Source organism: Caretta caretta, chromosome 2 (genome assembly GCF_965140235.1).
Source record: "Caretta caretta isolate rCarCar2 chromosome 2, rCarCar1.hap1, whole genome shotgun sequence".
NCBI classification, from domain to species: Eukaryota; Metazoa; Chordata; order Testudines; family Cheloniidae; genus Caretta; species Caretta caretta.
The window spans coordinates 193,835,528-193,857,129 of NC_134207.1; the positions used below are offsets into that span (position 1 = coordinate 193,835,528).

At 45.6% G+C, this 21,602-nt stretch overlaps 1 protein-coding gene across 5 annotated transcripts in view; it reads right to left on the minus strand.

Annotated features, from left to right (window-relative positions):
- Positions 1 to 21,602, minus strand: part of ANO10 (anoctamin 10) — a 284,606-nt gene that overhangs the window by 220,231 nt on the left and 42,773 nt on the right. For all 5 annotated transcript variants that reach the window (XM_048838696.2, XM_048838697.2, XM_048838693.2 and 2 more), the window contains 2 exons: positions 21,293 to 21,412; positions 18,172 to 18,741 (listed from right to left, as the gene is read on the minus strand). In XM_048838696.2, coding sequence (XP_048694653.2) covers positions 18,172 to 18,741; positions 21,293 to 21,412 — 690 coding nt within the window. The remainder of the gene's footprint in view (positions 1 to 18,171; positions 18,742 to 21,292; positions 21,413 to 21,602) is intronic.

Here is a 21,602-nt window from a genome sequence, read left to right on the forward strand (position 1 = left end):
AATAGCCCTGTGTAAGATTCTGTTGAGCACCCACCACCTTATTTAGGCACTACTTGGGAGTCACCAAGAGTGGAATATATACATATGTATAGACAAACACTTGAAGAAAAAGTTACTTAAGAATTTTTTTTATTGATGGTGTCATTCGAGATGTAGTCCATATATATGTGTTCCACAACCCACCCTTCTTCCCCTCTGCTTCAGAGTCCTATTGTACAGCTGGATTCTGTGGTGGAAAAATAACTGAGTTGTGGTTGGCCCTGCGCCACCATTTATACTCTTGGAACAGGAGCATGAGGGCACTTGGAGTGCATGCGCAGACTCAGCAGATGCAGCTGTACAAATGACTGATCTTGAGTGCGTAGGGTGCTCATGCACCAGGAGTGGTGTGTGTGTGTGTCTGTGTCTGTGTGTGTGTGAGATATATATATATATATATCTCACACACACACACACACACGACAACATCTCAAATTTCCCAGAACTTTGGCTGCTGTACAGGTAACTTTTCTTGTTCAGTGAAATAAGCATACAGTGCATGTATAAGTATTTAAGAGATTTTTCTGAAGTAGACTTTTACCAATTGTATAGTAAAACAAAAAAGCATATATTAATTTCCTAAACTTTTTCTTCAACTGTTTGTCCATACATATGTATATATTCCACTCTTGGTGACTCCCAAGCAGTGACCTAAATAAGGTGGTGGATGCTCAACATTTCTTCTGTACTGTAAAATAGCTCTGACAAAGGAAGTCTCTGCTCTGGATGCTTCTATTAAAGCATAATGTCTAGTGAAAAAGTGTATCGCCAGGTGGCAACTTTATAGATGTCAATTATGGGCATGATTCTCAGAAAAAAACAGCTGAGGTTGCCTGCGCCCTAGTGGAATGAGCTTTAGTATTGTTTGGTGGATCTAATTTGACTAGCTCATAACAGAATCTAATATGCCCTGAAACCCACTTAGGTAATGTTTGAGTACAAATGGGGTAGTCTTTCAATCTCCCGGCAAAGGACAAGAATAACCTAAGCAATAGCAAAAAGGTTTCATTTGCTAATAGTAAAAGGCTACAGTCCTATGCACATCAAGGGTACATAGCTTAGATCATTAAAATAGGGCTTGAGGAGAAAACAATGTAGGTAAAATGTAGGACATCATTTAAATAGAAATCTGACACTACTTTTGATAGAAATTTGTGGGGGTGGCTAAAGAAATACCTTGTCAAAATGGAAAATAGTAGACAGAATGTCTCCATAAGAGCCCCATGATTCCCACCCTCCTAGCTGATGTGATTCCCACAAGAAAGGAGGTTTTCAGAGAGATAAGAAAGAAAGAACATGATGCCATGGGCTCAAATGGGGGATCCATGAGACCTGCCAAAAGAAGTGAGGGTTGGTTCCCTTAAAGACAGAAACATTTTCAACTAACCACTAAGGAATCTGGACATAGTGGGATAAGAAAAGATGTTATACCTCATAAAGGTTGGTGATAAGTGCTAATAACTGTGAAGTGCACCCTGGCAGAACTAATTGAAACTCTCAAAATTCTTTAATGCAAATAGACAAAAGTGCTAGGATTGGCATCTCAAGAGACTGAAGTTCATGGTATTCATACCAAGTCAAAAATGTTCTCCACTTAGCAGATTTTTTTCTGGTGAAGTTTTTCTGCTGCTATTTAGAATGCTCTGTTTAGCAACTGAACATAACCTCTCTATCTCTGACATCCATTCAGAAATCAACCTGTTCAGTGACTTCTTCATTCTGGGACGCAGGTCTGAGGATAGTGGAAGAAGTATCGGAGGACAGCTCAACAAGCACATCAGATCCAAATACCAGAATTGCCTCGGCCAGGTGAGAGACATCAGAACAACTCTGGCTGCATTTTTTCTGATCTCTCCGGGTATACTCAGGAGCAAAAGAATCAGTGAATAAGCATAAAACAGTGCACAAGACCAAGGAATGAGGAACATATCCAATAGGGATCCTGGATTCTGTCCCACTCTGGAACAGAAAGTGTGACATTTCTTGTTCACGTACATCACAAATAAAAGTCTACTGATGGATGACCCCATTTCCTGAAGATCAACTGAATCACTGACATCATGTTCTGATGAAAAGTGCCTACTCAGACTGTCTGCAGAGTGATATGCAGACCTGGAAGGTGAACTGCTCTGAGCATTATCAGATGTTGGTTGCACCAATTCCATAACTAAACCATGTCCCTGCACAAAGGAGATGACCAACCTTCCCTTCCCCCAGTCTGCTTATGTAAAACATGGCAGTTGTCTGGTCTTTCATTAGGTGAATGGAGTGTTCTTGTACTAGAGGTAAGACTTTGCGAACTGCTCTGAGTTACAGAACATTGTGTGCAAGTGTCTCCCCTTAGGAGTCCATTTGCCCTGTACCTGGAGGTGATCATAGCCAATAGTAAAGCATTCATCACTATCATCTTGGTTGGAAGGGGTGGAGAGAAAGTTGCTCCCCTGGATGCCTTGGTGATGGTCTTTCCACCAACTCAGGCAGGAGGGAACAACATCCTCTGAAACCATCAGAGGCATATCTAAGTTATCCTTGCTAGAATGTAGAGATTTCAGCCAGCCTTGCATGCAGCATAAGTGCCTTCTGGCATAACAAAAGTTCAGGATGCCATATGACCCAGCAGATGGGACCAGTTCATATTGTTGTTCAAGGTTTTGTCTGAAGCTGGGAGATGAGCAGTCTCAAACCTGTCCTAAAGAAACTATGTTCTAGTCATCCTGAAGTTTAGAATGACCCCTATAAATCTATCCACCGGATTGATAACAAAACAGACTTTTCTCAGTTGACCTTTAGGCCAAGCAACATGAATAACTGAAGAATAATTTGGATGGAATTCTGTACCTTCTCACCAAGTAAACAGTCAGTATCCACCTCTTGATGATCCCATCAAAAGGACTGTTTGCTAGAAGATGCTGACTGAGAGGCCACGATAGGTGCTAAGAAGAACTTTCTCTTTTGGAGTTATTAATTTCTAGGCAGTTCTGCAGGTCTTTCAAAGTTGAAAGTGCATGAAGTACTTCTCTACCTTGACTAAGTGTGGGTTCTGTGTTTTCTTTGTTTGCTGGCATGTACACTCCCAGAGACCACGTGATATGGGAATCCTTCAAGGAATGAAGGGCAACATTTTCTGCACCAGATTAATTCCATCCCTCAAACAGAAGATCCTCCACGGTAGAGTGTACTTCTTTCGAGATCCCAGAACTTTAGAGCCAAGTAGAGCACCTCATTACCACTGATGTTGCCATCATAAGGGGATATATGCAGCACCCAGCGCCACCTGCAGGGATGTTCTTGCCACCAACTGCACTTCAGTAATTAGGGACCTGAACTGCTCTCTATGCGCCTGTGGTAAATTTTTTTAATAAAGGCTGAAAACTTAATTATAATTAAGGAAATCACAAAGCAAGCATGACTTGACAGTTTGGAATTTCAAAGTACAATCTCACAGACAATAATTCTTATGACCAAACAGATTGAAACACTTCATTCCTTTTCAGCTGGGGTCATTTTAGATAGGTGCTATTTTTCTTATTTGCAGCAGCCACAAATAGAGAGCCCAGAACCAGATGAGAATAAAGATATTCCACTCTCCAAGAGGATACAAATATCTCATTTGCCACCTTCTCTGATGTTCTGGCGACAGTGGCTGGTGTCTGCCAGATATTCTTGGCAGGTTCCAATAGAACTTTATTAATTGGAAGAGCAACTCTTCGCAGCAAGCACCTGCGCAAAATATTCAGCAGCTTATGAGGGGCCTCTATACCTCCTCAAGCAGAATCTGGAGCAATTCAGCCATTCTCCTCATTGAATCCTGGAAGTTTTTATAATCATCTAGATAAGACAGTGCAGAATGGATTACAGGTTCATCTGGAGATGAGGAGATGTGCACTGATTCCTGAATTATGTTCTTCCTCAGATGGTGCCTCCATATGCTGAGTACATCTTGAGGACATGACTGAGGCTGCATTGTTCTCTGTCTCTGTCTAAGTCTACATTGAAGCTGGGAGGTGTAACTCTTAGCTCAAGTAGACATATAAGTGCGAGCTCTGCTTGACCTAATGCGCTAAAAATAGTAGTGTGGCTGTGGTGACACAGCCGGTGGCTCAAGCTAGCCGCCTGAGTACAATCTCATCCAAGATACAAGGTATGTAATCAGGTGGCTACCTCAAGTCGCCACCGCCACATTCCTACTCTTAGTAGCTTAGCTCAAGCACAGCTAGCATATGTATGTCCACCAAGCTGGGAATTACACCTCCCAGCTGTCATGCAGACATACCTCCTATGTAGCTCTCTTTTGAGAAGGTGCATGTGAGGTATGATCCCAATAAGGACCCCAGGATCTCCAACATGACCATGTAGGAACATTATAAGAAAACAGAATAGTGCCCAAAGATAAGGGAACCAAGACATATGACTACCCTCATATCTCCTATGGTGCTTACATCTGTGGGAAACCACAGTTCTCTCTGTCTGACCCACAGAACTAGGAAAAAGGGGCCCAAGAGGAGTAGGTGGTAGATCCCTCCCCAGTTTAGTGGGAGTCAGAAGAGGAATAAAATAATTTCAATTCTGGAAGAGGCACTGCAGATGCATTCAGTACCAGAGACAATATAGGGTACTGCTAGGCAGTGGGGCAATATAAAAGACTGTTACCTGTTCTGTAACTGGTGTTCTTTGAGATGTGCTGCTCATGTCCATTCCACATTAGATGCGTGCGCTCACCACATGCACCGGTGCTGGAAGTTTTTCCCTCAGCAGTATCCATACGGGAGCGGCTCTGTGTGCCCTCGGGGAGTGGCACCCACATGGCATGGTATAAGGGGTGTCGCTGGCTCCCCCCGCCCTCAGTTCCTTCTTGCCAGAAACTCCAACAATGGGGAAGGAGGGTGGATCGTGGAATGGACACGAGCAACTCATCTCAAAGAACACCAGTTACGGAACAGTAACTGTCTTTTCTTCAAGTGCTTGCTCTGGTCCACTCCACATTAGGTGGCTCCCAGCAGTTCCCGTGGAGGTGGGTAAGAGTTCACGGCTGCACAGATTGTAATACTGCTTTGCCGAACCCAGTGTTGTCTCTGGCCTGCTGAGTGATGGCATAATGAGACATGAACATGTAGACCGAGGACCACATTGCAGCTCTACAAATGTCCTGGACCTGGAAGTGCACCAGAAAGGCCGCCGAAGACACCTGCACTCTAGTCGAATGGGCCCTAACGATTGGTGGCAGCGGGACCTTTGCTAGCTTGTAACAGGTCTTAATGCGAGAAGTGATCAAGTTGGAAATCCTCTGCGAAGAAACTGGAAGGCCCTTCATCCTATCCGCCGTAGCGATGAGGAGCTGGGTCGATTTATGGAAAGGCTTGGTATGCTCCAAAGTAAAAAGCCAAGGCCCTCCGGACATCCAACACGTGCAGACACCTCTCCTCAGCAGTCTTGTGTGACTTGAGACAGAAGAGTGGCAGGAATACGTCCTGGCTCATGAGGAAGGAAGATACCACCTTCGGCAGCAAGGCTGGGTGGGGCTGCAGCTGGACCTTGTCCTTATAAAACACTGTGTAAGGCAGTTCCAAGATCAAGGCCTTAATCTCTGAGACTCGTCTCGCTGACATCACCACCACCAGGAAAGCAAACTTCCAGGACAAGAAAGAAAGGGAGCGGGAGCCCAGAGGTTCAAAAGGCAGGCTGATGAACCTGGAAAGGACCAGGTTAAGGTCCCACTGCAGGTCAGGGGCCCGTACCTGCGGGTAAAGCCTCTCAAGGCTCCTCAGAAACCTGACAGTCATGTCATGAGAAAAGACTGTCTGACTTTGGATTGGCCTGGTGGAACGCAGAGATGGCCGCAAGGTGCACTCTGATGGAAGAATGTGCCAGACCCTGGTTTCTGAGCTGCAGTAAGTAGCCCAAGATGGACTGCACTGAAGAACACGAGGGAGAAATGCTGCGCTCCGATGCCCAGCAGGAAAACCTCGTCCACTCGGCCAGGTAAGTTAGTCTCGTGGATGGCTTCCTACTTCCCAGGAGGACCTGCTGGACCTCCTCCAACCATGTACGCTTCTCCGGGTTCAACCATAGAGCATCCCCGCCGAGAGGTGTAGAGACTTGAGGTTGGGATATAGGAGCCGACCGTGATCCTGTGACAGCAGGTCCGGACAGTAGGGAAGGGGCCAGGGAAGGGCTTCTGCCATATTCATGAGCATGCCGAACCAGTGCTGGAGAAGCCACGGAGGGGTGATCACGATAACTTGTGCCTTTGTCCCTCTTGATCTTTACTAGGACCCGGCTGACCAGAGGGATCAGAGAGAATGTGTACATCAGACCCTCGACCACGACAGGAGAAAGGCATTGGAGAAGGAACCCTTGCTCAGGCTCTGCCGGGAGGAAAACTGATGGCACTTTCTGTTTTGCCTGGTGGCAAACAGATCAGCTTGGGGAGTTCCCCACCTCTGGAAGATCATGCAAGCCACCTCTGGGTGGAGCAACCACTCGTGGTGAGAGGAGAAGTCCCTGCTGAAGTGATCTGCTAGGGCAGTGGTGGGCAACCTGCGGCCTATCAGGGTAATCTGATTGCGGACCACGAGACATTTTGCTGACATTGACCGTCCACAGGCACTGCCCCCCACAGGGGCCGCGGTTCGCCGTTCCCAGCCAATGGGTACTGCGGGAAGCGATGGGCTGCAGAGACCTATTCCCTAGATTGGGAATAGATCGACGCCAGCCATTGCTGCAGGGGCTGCATGCGGAGCCTGGCATGGCGGATGACATATGTGCAAGCTGCCATATGGCCTAGCAGGTGCAGGCACCCTGGCTGTTGTCAGGGGAAACGAGGACACTTCCGCGATGAGGTCCATCAGGGCCTGAAACCTGTCTAAAGACAGGAACGCTCTCACCTGGGTCGAGTTGAGCATGACCTTGATGAATTCTATCCTTTGAACGGGAACTAACGTGGACTTTTTGTGGTTGACCAGTAGTCCCAAGGAGCAGCACATGGCTTGTAGTACAGTGATGTCACATTGGACCTGAGCCTTGGAGTTGCCTTTGACCTGCCAGTCATTGAGGTACAGGTAAATCCGGATATCCCCATGCCTGAGGTAGTCCACGACTACTGCCATGCACTTAGTAAACACCCTTGGTGCTGTAGCCAGGCCAAACGGAAGGACCGCAAACTGACAGTGGGCCGAACCAACTGTAAAATGGAGAAAGCATCTGTGTCCTGGGGAAGATCGCTACATGAAAGCATGCGTCTTCCAGGTTGAGGGCAGCATACCAGTCTCCCAGATCCAGGGAGGGGATAATGGACGCCAGGAAGACCATACAAAACTTTAGCTTTTTTAGGTATCTGTTGAGGTTTTGCAGGTCCAAGATGGGACGCAAACCACCCTTGGCCTTTGGGATCAAAAAAACTCCAGGAATAGAAACCCTTGTTCCTGTAAGGAGGCAGGACCTCCTTCATTGCCCCCAGCTGTAAGAGCTCCTGAACCTCCTGCTCGAGAAGATTCTTGTGAGAAGGGTCCCTGAATAGGGACGGGGAGGGTGGGGTGGAAATAAATCAGAGGGTGTAGCCGTGCACCACCATACTGAGGACCCAGCAGTCCAAAGTTATCGCCGACCGTGCCAGGAGGAAAGGTGGTTGGGAAAAACTGGATCCAGGAAATAGACTGGTAGGTCGCCCTTGGGCGTACCCTCAAAAGGACTTTTTAGCTCCTTGCTTGGAGCAGGTTAAGCCCAACTGGGCAGAGAGTGGGGACAGGTGGCTCGTGCACCATCTATAGCCTTTGGGCTTTTTGTGTGGCAGGTCCTGCCGGGGATGGCTCCCTTGCCCCTGAGGAAGTTGTGGTTTGAACTGCTTACATGCCGGGCCCGGAACGTAGGCCCCAGGGTTTTAGGGTGGTTCGGGAGTCCTTCAGCCCATGTAATTTGTTGTCCGTCTGCTCCGTAAACAGGGCCTGGCCATTGAAGGGGAGGTCCTAAATAGACTGCTGAGCTTCGGAGGACAACCCAGAGAGGAGCAGACAGGATGCTCGCTGCATGGAGATGGCAGATGCCATCGTGTGGGCAGCAGAGTCTGCCACATCAGATGCCATTTGAAGGGCCACCCAGGCAGCAGCCATGCCCTCATCAAAGATCGCCTAGAATTCTTTACTTGAACCTTCCAGGAGGGCATTCTTGAACTTGGCCACGGTCTGCCACATATTAAAGTCGTAGCAGCTAAGGAGAGCCTCGTGGTTGGCCACACTCAACTGTAAGCTAGACGAGGAATAAATTTTCCATCAGAACAAGTCCAGTCTCCTAGAGTCTTTATTTTTGGGGGTAGCTCCGGGTTGCCCCTGGCCTCCTCTGTACTTAACTGCCTTGACCACCAGGGAATTTGGGGCAGAATGGTAGTAAAAGTATTCATACTGCTTAGTTGGGACAAAGTACTTATGCTCTGCCCATTTAGAAATGGGGGGCAGAGAGGAGGGGGTTTGCCACGAGGCACTGGATATCTTCAATATCCCTTCATGAAGAGGAAGGGCCACCCTAGCAGGGGCTGTGGAACAGAGGACGTCAAATAGGGAATCCGCTTGCTCCTCCACCTGCAGGCCAAGGTTGGATGTGACCCTCTTCAACAGCTCCTGTTGCGCCTTAGTGTCATCCTGAGGAACCAGGTGAGGGGGCTCCATGATGGCCTCATCCAGTGACAACAAGGAGGAGGCTGCTACCGTTGGTTCCATAGCACCCCTTTGGTGGTCCAACAGGCTGTTCCTCTTGGTCCACATGGACTTGTGGGGTCTTAGCTCCTGGTGCCTCAAGCACCGGAGGGAGCTGGGTCGTCAAGGCCACCAGCCTGTCCGAGGCTCCCAACACCGAGTAGGCAGGCTAGGAGGGCTGGGTGAACCTCCAGGGGTGCCATGGGGCAGGTTTCGGTATCGACAAAGCAGGCGGCACCAAAGGTCTGGGAGGCTGCCCTGACAATGTGGAATCTTGTGCTGTACAGGAGCCATATCTGGAGCGATTGCTACCCAGTGACTCGGATGTAATGGAGCGGCGACTCAGTGCCAGGCGGTAATTGCGGTCACCTCTAGAGGAGGACCAGTCCAAGCAAGATTTGCACCTCCACGGGGACATCAGTGACCAGTGGCGCTCGAAGGATCTGCAACAGGAGACCTGCAATCCATGCCTCACACTTTGAGATCAGTAACGGGACAAGGAGTGGGACCTGGAGGTATCGTGGGCCGGGCGCCAGGTGGGATCTCCCCAAATATGGTGACACCCGTCTCAGGGATCGTCGGCAGGGCCCGCGGCTCTGGTCCTCTGATCATTCCCAGGATCTGTAACAGCGTTCTGATGACGTGAAGGGCTGATGCCGACATTCCTGCCGGGGAGTGCATGCCTCCATGGGTCTGCGCAAAGTAACTGGCGAGGTCAGCCTCAAATCCCACTGCTGGTGACCAAAGTCTGGTGACCAACACGTCTACCTCACTAACTCCGAGGCCTGATGGCTTTGGGTGAACGGTGGCGGGACGTCTCCCATGATGGGGAGCGGTACCGTTGGGGCGAAAGCAGATGGAAAGATCCCAAAGCGGGCTTACCCCAACATCTGGGCACCGCCAGGGCTGGTGTGAGTGGCATCAGGAGCGTCAGGATCTCCTGTGCAGCCTGTAGTACTCCAGGCATCAACAGCACCTGAATCTGATGAAGGCCTGCTTCTGTGTCCGGGCTTCCAGGCAAGGAATGGGATGGGCTGCATCGCTCGACATGAGCTGAGGACCGACTTCCCGATGGGGAAGATGAGTCACCTGGCACGAGTCTTAGCTTGCCTCTAGCCCTGTCCTTCCCCTTACAGGGAGTAGGAGACCGTCCCCTACCGGCCTTCTTTGACTTCTTGGCCATGGATCAGTGCCGGCTCATCAACAGTAGGTACACACCAATACCTCAGTGTTGGATGCTGAGTCAGACCTTTGCTCCGGGGCCGGAGTGAGCGCGGACTCCATCAGGAGCGCTTTGAGTCTGATCTCATGCTCTTTCTTAGTCCTAGGTTTAAAGGACTTGCAGAGTCAACACTTATCACTTATGTACCCTTCACCACAGCTCCTGAGACAGGTGCTATGCTGATCGCTCATGGGTAGGGGCCGTTTGCAGCAATTGCAGGGCTTAAAGCCTGGGGACTGGAGCATGCCCCATCACCCGGCTAAGTCTTCAACAGGACTAACAAAACTCTAACTACTGCTAAGGGCTAACTAACTCAACTACTAACTACGTACACTAACTTTACAAGAACTCTAGTTTGTCTGAACGAAGCCTAAGCAATGCTAGTAAGAGCAGCGAATGTTCCGTGCGCCGTCACTGGTGGCAAGAAGGAACTGAGGGCGGGGGAAGCCGGCGGCGCCCCTTATACCACGCCATGCAGGTGCCACTCCAGAGGGTGCCAGAGCCACACCCTTATGGATACTGCTGAGGGAAAAGCTTCCAGCACCGGTACATGTGGCAAGCACACACCCCTAATGTGGAATGGACATGAGCAAGCACTCAAAGAACAGTAGATGAGGAACCCTACTTGTTGCAACGGGTACCCAGGTTCCTCCATAATCTGGAGGTCCTTTATCATACATCTCATCGGTACAGAGGTAGATGGGGCTGTGAACCTCTGAAATTAACTATAGCCCAAAGCAGTTGCCGGAGTGGGTACAAACATGCTCTGGTCCATTGAAGTGGTCGCAACCAGTGCCAATACATGCAATACCAGAGACATTCAGTGGCTGGCAGTTTTGGTACTGAACATTGAAAAGGTACCCTCAGGGGGCAGTACCACGCTCCCTAGGAGCTCCTCTGGTATCTAGCTCAGGTCGTGGAGTCTCCTTAGATCACAAGGGGCAATTTTTACCTCTGGTTTACAGAGGCGTTTTGAGGAGATCTGCCTCTATTCTTAGAGGAAGAGCAATGCTCCTTTCCATCAACAGACTGAGCAGGGACAGCCTTACTAGTATCCCTAGAAGTCAAACACTTAACCAATTGAGTCCTGGAGCTAAGATACTGAGCTGACAGGAGCACATCTCAACAACGCAGGCAGCTGTCCAGGGAGATCAGAGGAACCAAGGCCTGAGGCAGACTGCATGGAATGGTGAAAAAAAGACATTTTAAGCTTGGCTTCCCTGACTTTTTAAGTTCTTTTCTAAAAGGATTTCCACACAGTTCATTTACTGAGGATATTCCCCCAAACAAAAGAGACACTTGACCACAGGATGCTGTTCCGGGAAGAAGGACACTGAGCAGAAATGGGGTCCATCTATCGAGGAAGGGGAAGAGCATATTTGGACACAGATGGGCTAACCTAGTGAGGAGGGCTTTAAACTAGGTTAGATGAGGACAGGAGACAAAAGCCCACAGGTAAGTCAAAAACATGGAAACCTGGGAGAGGGTCAGAATCCGGGAGGAACATGAGCCATTATGAGCCATGAGCAGGGATAAGGGAGACAAGAGAGAACAGAGGGAAAATCAAATCAGTATCTTAGATTTCCATATACAAATGTGAGAAGTATGGGGAATAAGCAGGAAGAATTAGAAATACTAGTTAATAAACACAACTATGACATAGTTGACATCACAGCGACATGGTGGGATTATACACGATTGGACTATTGGTACAGAAGGATACAACTTGCTCAGGAAGGACAAGCAGGGAAAAAAGATGTATACACTTGGACTGAAGTTGAGATGGAAATAGGAGATAGGCTTGTTGAAAGTCTCTGTGTAAGGATAAAAGGGGTAAAAAACAAGGGTGATGTCATGGTAGGGGTCTACTATAGACGGCCTAACCAGGAAGAAGAGGTGGATGAGGCTTTTTTTAAAAAACGAACAAATTCATCCAAAGCACAGGACTTGGTGCTGATAGGGGAGACAGTTACCCAGATATCAGATTCAGTTACCCAGAGATCAGTTGGGAAAACAACACAGCAGGGCACAGATTATCCAACAGGTTCTTGGAATGTATTGGAGACAATTTTTTTATTTCAGAAGAAGGAGAAAACTACTAGGAGAAAGGCTGTTCTAGATTTGATTTTGACAAATAGGGAGTAACTGGTTGAGAATTTGAAAGTGGAAAGCAGCTTTGGTGAAAGTGATCATGAAATGGTAGAGTTCATAATTCTAAGGAATGGTAGGAGTGAAAACAGCACAATAAAGATAATGGATTTCAAGAAGACAGACTTTAGCAAACTCAGGGAGTTGGTAGGTAAGATCCCATTGGAAGCAAGTTCAAGAGAAAAGAGGAAAGGAAAAACAATTCAAGAGAGTTGCCTGGTTTTTAAGGAGACATTATTAGGGGCACAAGAGCAAAACTATCCCACTGTGTAGGAAAGATAGGAAGTATGGCAAGAGACGACCCTAGCTTAACCAGGAGCTCTTCAATTATCTGAAACTCAAAAGACTCCAGAAAAAGTGGAAAATAGGTCAAATTACAAAGGATGAATATAAACAAAAAACATAAGCATGTAGGACTAAAATTACAAAGGCCAAGGCACAAAACAAGATTAAACTAGCTAGACACATAAAGGGTAACAAGAAAACATTCTATAACTACATTAGAAGCAAGAGGAAGACAAAGGACAGGTTAGGCCCATTACTCAAAGAGAGGGGAAAAACAATAACAGAAAATGTGAAAATGGCAGAAGTGCTAAATGACTTTCTTGTTTCACTTTTCACCAAAATTTTAGTAGTAATTGGACGTCTAACATAAAGAACACTAGTGAAAATGAGGTCGGATCTGAGGCTAAAATAGGGACAAAACAAGTTAAAAAAATATTTAAACAACTTAGATATCTTCAAGTCGCCAGGGCCTAATGAAATACATCCTAGAATATTCAAGAAGCTGACAGAGGAGATATCTGAGCCACTGGAGATTATCTTCAAAAAGTTATGGAACATGGGAGAAATTCCAAAGGACTGAAAAAGGGCAAATATAGTGCAAATCTATAAAAAGAGGATAAGGACAACCTGAGGAATTACAGGCCAGCCAGTTTAACTTCAGTACCTGAAAAGATAATGGAGCAAAAAATTAAGCAATCAATTTGCGAACACCTAGAAGATCATAAGGTGATAAGTAACAGCATGGATTTGTTAAGAATAAATTATGTCAAACCTACCTACCCAATAGCTTTCTTTGACAGGATAACAAGGCTTGTGGATAGACGGGGAAGCGGTAGATGTGGTATATCTTGACTTTAGTAAGACTTTTGATAGTCTTGCATGACCTTCTCATAAACAAACTAGGGAAATACAACCTAGATGGAGCGACTATAAGGTGAGTGCATAATTGGTTGGAAAACCATTCCCAGAGAGTAGTTATCAGTGGTTCACAGTCAAGATAGAAGGGTGGGGTCCCGCAGGGATTGATCTTGGGTCCAGTTCTGTTCAATATCTTCATCAATGATTTAGATAATGGCCGAGAGAGTACACTTATAAAGTCTCAGGACAATACTAAACTGGGAGGGGTCACAAGTGCTTTGGAGGATAAGATTAAAATTCATAATGATCTAGACAGACTGTAGAAATGGTTTGGTCTGAAGAAAACAGGATGAAATTCAATAAAGACAAATGCAAAGTACTCGACTTAGGAAGGAACAATCAATTGCACAGACAGAAGATTGGAAATGACTTCCTTGGAAGGAACACTGCAGAAAGATCTGGGGGTCATAGTGGATCACAAGTTACAAATGAGACAACAGTGTAACACTGTTGCAAAAAAAGGAAACATCATTCTTGGATGTATTTCCAGCAGTGTTGTAAGCAAGACAAAACAAGCAATTCTTCCACTCTATTCTGCACTGATATGGCCTCAAGTGTCCAGTTCTGGGTGTCACATTTCAGGAAAGATGTGGACAAATGGAGAAAAGTCCAGAGGAGAGCAACAAAAGGTCTAGAAAACATGACCTATGAGAGAAGACTGAAAGAATTGGCTTGTTTAGTCTGGAGAGGAGAAGACTGAGGGGGGACATGATAACAGCTTTTAAGTACATAAAAAGCTGTTACAAGGAGGAGGGAGAAAAAAATTTCTTGTTAACCTCTGAGGATAGGATAAGAATCAATGGGCTTAAATTTCAGCAAGGGAGGTTTAGGTTGAACATTAGGGAAAACTTCCTGTCAGGGTAGTTAAGTACTGGAATAAATTGCGTAGAGAGTTTATGGAATCTCTTTCACTGTAGGTTTTTAAGAGCAGGTTAGACAAACACCTATTATGGATGGTCTAGATAATACTTACTCCTGCCATGAGAGTAGGGGACTGGACTAGAAGATCTCTCAAAGTCCCTTCCAGTCCTATGATTCTATGACACCTCATGTGCCCATCAAGAACTGGAACTGTTGCCTCACAAGAGGGGTAGTATTTGAATCCAAGTGACTTTCGATGTGACTTCCTAAAGTACCAGAGAAAGTCTGGTGGGGAACATATACAAGGGAAGGAAGAACTAACAAGATTTCCCAAAAACTAACTATAATTTATCAAAAAATGGGGAGGTGCCAATGGTCAACTAACCAACCAAACAACAAACACTAATATATAATTGATTCCAAAAATCATTAACAAAGGGAGAGTCAGTGCAGACATTGGGAGGTCCATCTGAAGCCACACAGGTGGTGAGAAGGAACCAAGTGGCAACAGGTCCTGCACTGTCCTTTAAACCATTGAATCATAGAATATCAGGGTTGGAAGGGATCCTGAAGGTCATCTAGTCCAACCCCCTGCTCGAAGCAGGACCAATTCCCAGTTAAATCATCCCAGCCAGGGCTTTGTCAAGCCTGACCTTAAAAACCTCTAAGGAAGGAGATTCTACCACCTCCCTAGGTAACGCATTCCAGTGTTTCACCACCCTCTTAGTGAAAAAGTTTTTCCTAATATCCAATCTAAACCTCCCCCACTGCAACTTGAGACCATTACTCCTCGTTCTGTCATCTGCTACCATTGAGAACAGTCTAGAGCCATCCTCTTTGGAACCCCCTTTCAGGTAGTTGAAAGCAGCTATCAAATCCCCCCTCATTCTTCTCTTCTGCAGGCTAAACAATCCCAGCTCCCTCAGCCTCTCCTCATAAGTCATGTGTTCCAGACCCCTAATCATTTTTGTTGCCCTTCGCTGGACTCTCTCCAATTTATCCACATCCTTCTTGTAGTGTGGGGCCCAAAACTGGACCCAGTACTCCAGATGAGGCCTCACCAATGTCGAATAGAGGGGGACGATCACGTCCCTCGATCTGCTCGCTATTCCCCTACTTATACATCCCAAAATGCCATTGGCCTTCTTGGCAACAAGGGCACACTGCTGACTCATATCCAGCTTCTCGTCCACTGTCACCCCTAGGTCCTTTTCCGCAGAACTGCTGCCTAGCCATTCGGTCCCTAGTCTGTAGCGGTGCATTGGATTCTTCCATCCTAAGTGCAGGACCCTGCACTTATCCTTATTGAACCTCATCAGATTTCTTTTGGCCCAATCCTCCAATTTGTCTAGGTCCCTCTGTATCCTATCCCTCCCCTCCAGCGTATCTACCACTCCTCCCAGTTTAGTATCATCCGCAAATTTGCTGAGAGTGCAATCCACACCATCCTCCAGATCATTTATGAAGATATTGAACAAAACCGGCCCCAGGACCGACCCTTGGGGCACTCCACTTGATACCGGCTGCCAACTAGACATGGAGCCATTGATCACTACCCGTTGAGCCCGACAATCTAGCCAGCTTTCTACCCACCTTATAGTGCATTCATCCAGCCCATACTTCCTTAACTTGCTGACAAGAATACTGTGGGAGACCGTGTCAAAAGCTTTGCTAAAGTCAAGAAACAATACATCCACTGCTTTCCCTTCATCCACAGAACCAGTAATCTCATCATAAAAGGCGATTAGATTAGTCAGGCATGACCTTCCCTTGGTGAATCCATGCTGGCTGTTCCTGATCACTTTCCTCTCATGCAAGTGCATCAGGATTGATTCTTTGAGGACCTGCTCCATGATTTTTCCAGGGACTGAGGTGAGGCTGACTGGCCTGTAGTTCCCAGGATCCTCCTTCTTCCCTTTTTTAAAGATTGGCACTACATTAGCCTTTTTCCAGTCATCCGGGACTTCCCCCGTTCGCCATGAGTTTTCAAAGATAATGGCCAATGGCTCTGCAATCACAGCCGCCAATTCCTTCAGCACTCTCGGATGCAACTCGTCCGGCCCCATGGACTTGTGCACGTCCAGCTTTTCTAAATAGTCCCTAACCACCTCTATCTCCACAGAGGGCTGGCCATCTCTTCCCCATTTTGTGATGCCCAGCGCAGCAGTCTGGTAGCTGACCTTGTTAGTGAAGACAGAGGCAAAAAAAGCATTGAGTACATTAGCTTTTTCCACATCCTCTGTCACTAGGTTGCCTCCCTCATTCATTAAGGGGCCCACACTTTCCTTGGCTTTCTTCTTGTTGCCAACATACCTGAAGAAACCCTTCTTGTTACTCTTGACATCTCTCGCTAGCTGCAGCTCCAGGTGCGATTTGGCCCTCCTGATATCATTCCTACATGCCCGAGCAATATTTTTATACTCTTCCCTGGTCATATGTCCAACCTTACACTTCTTGTAAGCTTCTTTTTTATGTTTAAGATCTGCTAGGATTTCACCATTAAGCCAAGCTGGTCGCCTGCCATATTTACTATTCTTTCGACTCATCGGGATGTATTGCTCTCCCAGCAGATATCAGGAAAATTAAAGTCACCCATGAGAATCAGGGCATGCGATCTCGTAGCTTCCGTGAGCTGCCGGAAGAAAGCCTCATCTACCTCATCCCCCTGGTCCGGTGGTCTATAGCAGACTCCCACCACTACATCACTCTTGTTGCACACACTTCTAAACTTAATCCAGAGACACTCAGGTTTTTCTACAGTTTCGTACCGGAGCTCTGAGCAGTCATACTGCTCCCTTACATACAGTGCTACTCCCCCACCTTTTCTGCCCTGCCTGTCCTTCCTGAACAGCTTATAACCATCCATGACAGTACTCCAGTCATGTGAGTTATCCCACCAAGTCTCTGTTATTCCAATCACGTCATAGTTCCTTGACATCACCAGGACCTCCAGTTCTCCCTGCTTGTTTCCAAGGCTTTGTGCATTTGTATATAAGCACTTGAGATAACCTGTTGATCGCCCCTCATTCTCAGTATGAGGCAGGAGCATTGGTACAGGACATTGGTACAGGACCACAAGGGAACTCAGAGAATATGAGTGGATCCAATGGACACTTATGGCCAAAAGTCTTTAATCTCGAGTGTGTGGGGCAAATGCACGCTAAGACTGGAATGAAAATTTATATATATGATCAAGCACTCAAAGAAGAAGTCCTGATAACATATCTTTGTCATGGGGTGCAGCCCCCATCACCAGACTGGTGCCTCCTCCTGGTCATGCTGGAGATAAGCTCAAGGCCAACACCCACATCCACGGTCTGCACACCAACACTCGTTCTCTGCTCCTGCCTATGGCTCCTCTCTCAGCTCCCCAAACCGCAGCGTCTTCTTCTTGACTCAGCCCTTCGACTAGGTCATTGTCTGTGCTTCCTCTTTTCGGGGGGGAAGGTATCGCTGTCCAACAGTCCAGCCACTTCCCAGCAGCAAGTGATCCCAGCCCAGGAACCCTGTAGCTAGCAGCCCTCCTTAACATCTCACCGGTGCTGCTTCAATTCCCTGGGCCACTTTCCCACGGCCCCAGTACTTTCTTTGCCCTCTTCTCAGGGTCTCGAGCCTGCAAGTCCCCGCAGCCAGCCAGAAGCTCTCTCCCTAGGTCCCCTGGTCTCTGCTAGCAGCTACCCTGTCCAAGGTGCTAGCCCCCCTTGGGCTTCCTGCAACACCTCACCGCCTCTGGCCCTGCAGCTCTTTTTATATAAGCCTGCTGGGCCCTGATTGGCTGCTCCCTTTACAGCCTCCCTAGACTGCTTTTAACCCCTTCTCTGCCAGTGTGGGGTGGATGCTCCTGCGCAACTAAACCATGGATTTGTCCAGACAGTTTTCTTTATGTACACAGCAGTAAGTTTAGGAAATGCCTTCCTCATTCGGAAATGTGTTTATATACATTTATTTTAATTATTTGGGCTTCTTACTTTCTCACATAAAAGAAAAGTAGAAAGAAAAAAAACCAAGTCTTACCCCATGATGTTAGGAATTCTGCAGCATATCGGTAGACGCGGTTCATCATTTCAATCACAATAGCATAAATGATGCTGGGCACAAATAGCATTAAGTTGCTATAAGACGACTCATTCTCCTCATGAAAATCCAGAGCCCAAGTCTCCAACTCAAAGTAAATCATCATGACATACAGTGAAAAATAGAGGCAAAGGCACACAAATGGCAAAGACACCAGATAAATTCGTATCTGTCTTTTAATACTTGAGTATACCGGCTCCTCCTTGCCAGTGACAGCATTGATTCCCAAAACCCCATGAAATCCTGGCCTCGGTTCCTCAAACTGCCGCTTCATCAACAGTGTCCCCCATCTGTAAGTCATAATAGCACAGCAGCGCTTCCAAACTTCAAGGATCACGGTAGACCAAAGCAGATTGAATGAGGCAAACATCACATACTTGTCATAGTCTTCCCATGCAAACACATAGTAAGGAATCCCAATGAGAGCCATAGGAACCAAAGCAAATGTGAAGTATTCCAAGAAGCCAAAATACAGAGCAATCGTTTCACCAAAATAGCAACGGATTTCATCTGTGGAGAGAGAAAAAAAAACTAAGCCAAGGCAAGGGGGAAAACACCAAAAGAACGTATTTTTCAAAGCACACAAAGCTTTTAAAATATTCTGCGACAGAAGTACTAAAATCTTCAATAGGAACTGTACTATCTTCTAAAGACACAAAAGAGTTACCTGACTGGCACACTAAAAGAAGGAGTGAACATTAGGTACCTATGTCATACTGGTTGCATTGAAGACAAGATTTCCTTTCAGATATTACCACTAAGTAAACAACTTATCCATTTCACCAAACCATCAGAGGCCTTGTTTACACTACCCGCCTGATAAGTGGGCAGAGATCGATCCATTGGGGGTCGATTTATTGCATCTAGTATAGACGTGATAAATCGACCGCTGAGTGCTCTCCCGTTGACTCCAGTACTCCACCAGAATGGGAAGCGCAAGCAGAATCAACAGGAGAGCGTCAGCTGTCGACTTACCACAGTGAAGACACCGCAGTAAGTATGTCCACTTCAGCTATGCAACTCATGTAGCTGAAGTTGCGTATTTTATATCGACCCCACGTGGTAGTGTAGATAATGATTATGTTAAATAATTCCCAACATAGTTCTCAGTGTAATATGAAATTAAGTTTCAGATTAAGACAATGGCCCAAATTTCAGTTTCCTAAACAGAGAAAACAAGTATCATTACTTCTCTGTAATTCTTACCACACCTCCAAAACTACCAGAAGGTATATTTGAAAAAAAAAAAACATTAGTAGGAAAGCTGTAACTACAGCTTATTTTAGCAGCTACAACTATAGCATTAAATATCTAGTAGAAACAAAATACTAACATCAATTAAAGAATTACTGATTGCAAAACACTGTGTTATTGCAAAGTTAAGATTGCAGAGTTAGGCATTCAAAAGTAAAGAAATGCCAAAATTAAGGCTAACACAGAATTTTTGCAGAGCCTCTGCTTACATGTATTAAAATATTGTCTTTATGAAATGGCATTGTGACAGAGTGGTCTGTCACAGAGTGACTGCTGATCAGAGTCTAATACGACGGGGGGGAGTGGGAGGAGAGTTTGCTGGAGTTTAGTGAGGAGCAAGACTTGGAATCTACAAAGCTTGCCTCAGCTTTGAAAGAGCCTGTTAGCCTTGGACTGAGGTTACCCTAGAAGCCTGCCCAGCTGGAAAGATTTGCTCCAGCCCTGCAAAAGACTGGAAAAAGCTTAGCCTAAGCAGAGGCCTGTTGCAGCTATGAAGGACTGAGCTTAATGTGGAAAGATCATGGAGAACCACCCAGCCCAAAAGATGTTCTTTAGCCTGGGCAAAGACTTGTTCTAACTATGTGGATTTTTTTTACTTCAGCTGAGAGATTAAATGTTCTGAAGCAATCATGAGAATTTCTATCATTTAAGTTTCTTCAGTTACTGAAAGATCTTAAACGTTAAGCTTACACACAGTTAACTACTCAAAAATACAATAAAAATGCTGAATTTAAGAATGGATATCCGATCTTCCATGACCCCATGCATTTGCATGTATACATTACAATAGCATATAATTTATTACAATAGGATGTAATTTCTCAAATATCAAACATTTTTTCTACAATCTTATATCAAAGTGTAGCATCTTCTATTTTGTACTATTCTGCGTGTGCCAGAAAAACGAAGTCCATGACAAAGCTTTGCCTCATACAAGTCACACTTTATAACTATAGTATCCAACTGAAAGAGCATTCTTCTCCTTCTCAGTACAATACGTAGTTACATTTCCATGTATGTATAAATAGTATTATGCATCCATCACTTAAAAGATTGGTAAGAAATGCTAAAAAAAAAATGTATTGAAAGTACTATGTATGCCTGAAGTACAATTTTCAAACCCTCATAACTCTGCTAATTCATAACTGGGTGCTCATATACCATTGTGATGGGCATGATTTAAAAATCAGAACAGAACAGCAATCAAAAACAGATTTTAACTTTCTCTCCTCAGCTACACTGGCACTAGAGCTGTTAAAAATACACTTGTAAGAATTCCTTTTTACGATGAGGAAAATGTTTTTCCCCCAACATTCTCCTCATATTCAAAGATGGTTGAACTGTTATTGCTCAAACTGAACTATAATTAACTATGGCATTTCCTTACTTTTGAGTGTTTAACTGTGAAACTTTAACACTGCATTAAATGTATTCTTTCCTACATTTAATTTTCCAGGGTTTTTTTGTTGTTGTTGGGTTGTTGTTAAAGAGGGATACAAACCAGAAGACCTTCTGTCGCAGGGTTCAATCTCCAAAGCATTGGCAAATGGACTTTGGAAGTTCATTAACCCAAAACAAATCAGACTTTTATAACTTCTCTAAACCTGCTACCAGGCAACTGCCAATCATCCAAAAGTTTCAGGGAGATAGTTTAGATAAAGTGAGACAGCAGGATCGGAAGTCTGTACTCAGAGACAGCTCTCTTGATTAAAAAAGGGCAGCTAGCTTCTCAAAAGCTCACCACCACTGGAGCCACTTCTGGTTTCGAGACATTTTATTTTTTTCAGTGAAATAAGTGCTAACATACCTAAAGGTTGATAACTAATTTTGACCTGGCCATACCAGGTGTACCGGAGTTTCTTCAATTCTTCTGTATCATGAAGTGGGAAAATCTGAAGTAGGATACCACTGGTCAACAATCTTCTCACTGAAAGAAAATGGGGAAAGCTATGCTTACATTGCTCCTGTGAAGTCATAGTACAGATAGCATGCTTGCACTGGGTTACATTATAACTAGCAAGCCTAAAAAATGTTTGAAAAAAACAACTAACTTGATATTTAAATCCTTATAATACACATAATATGTGCATTTAAAAATTCTTATATATTAATATAAC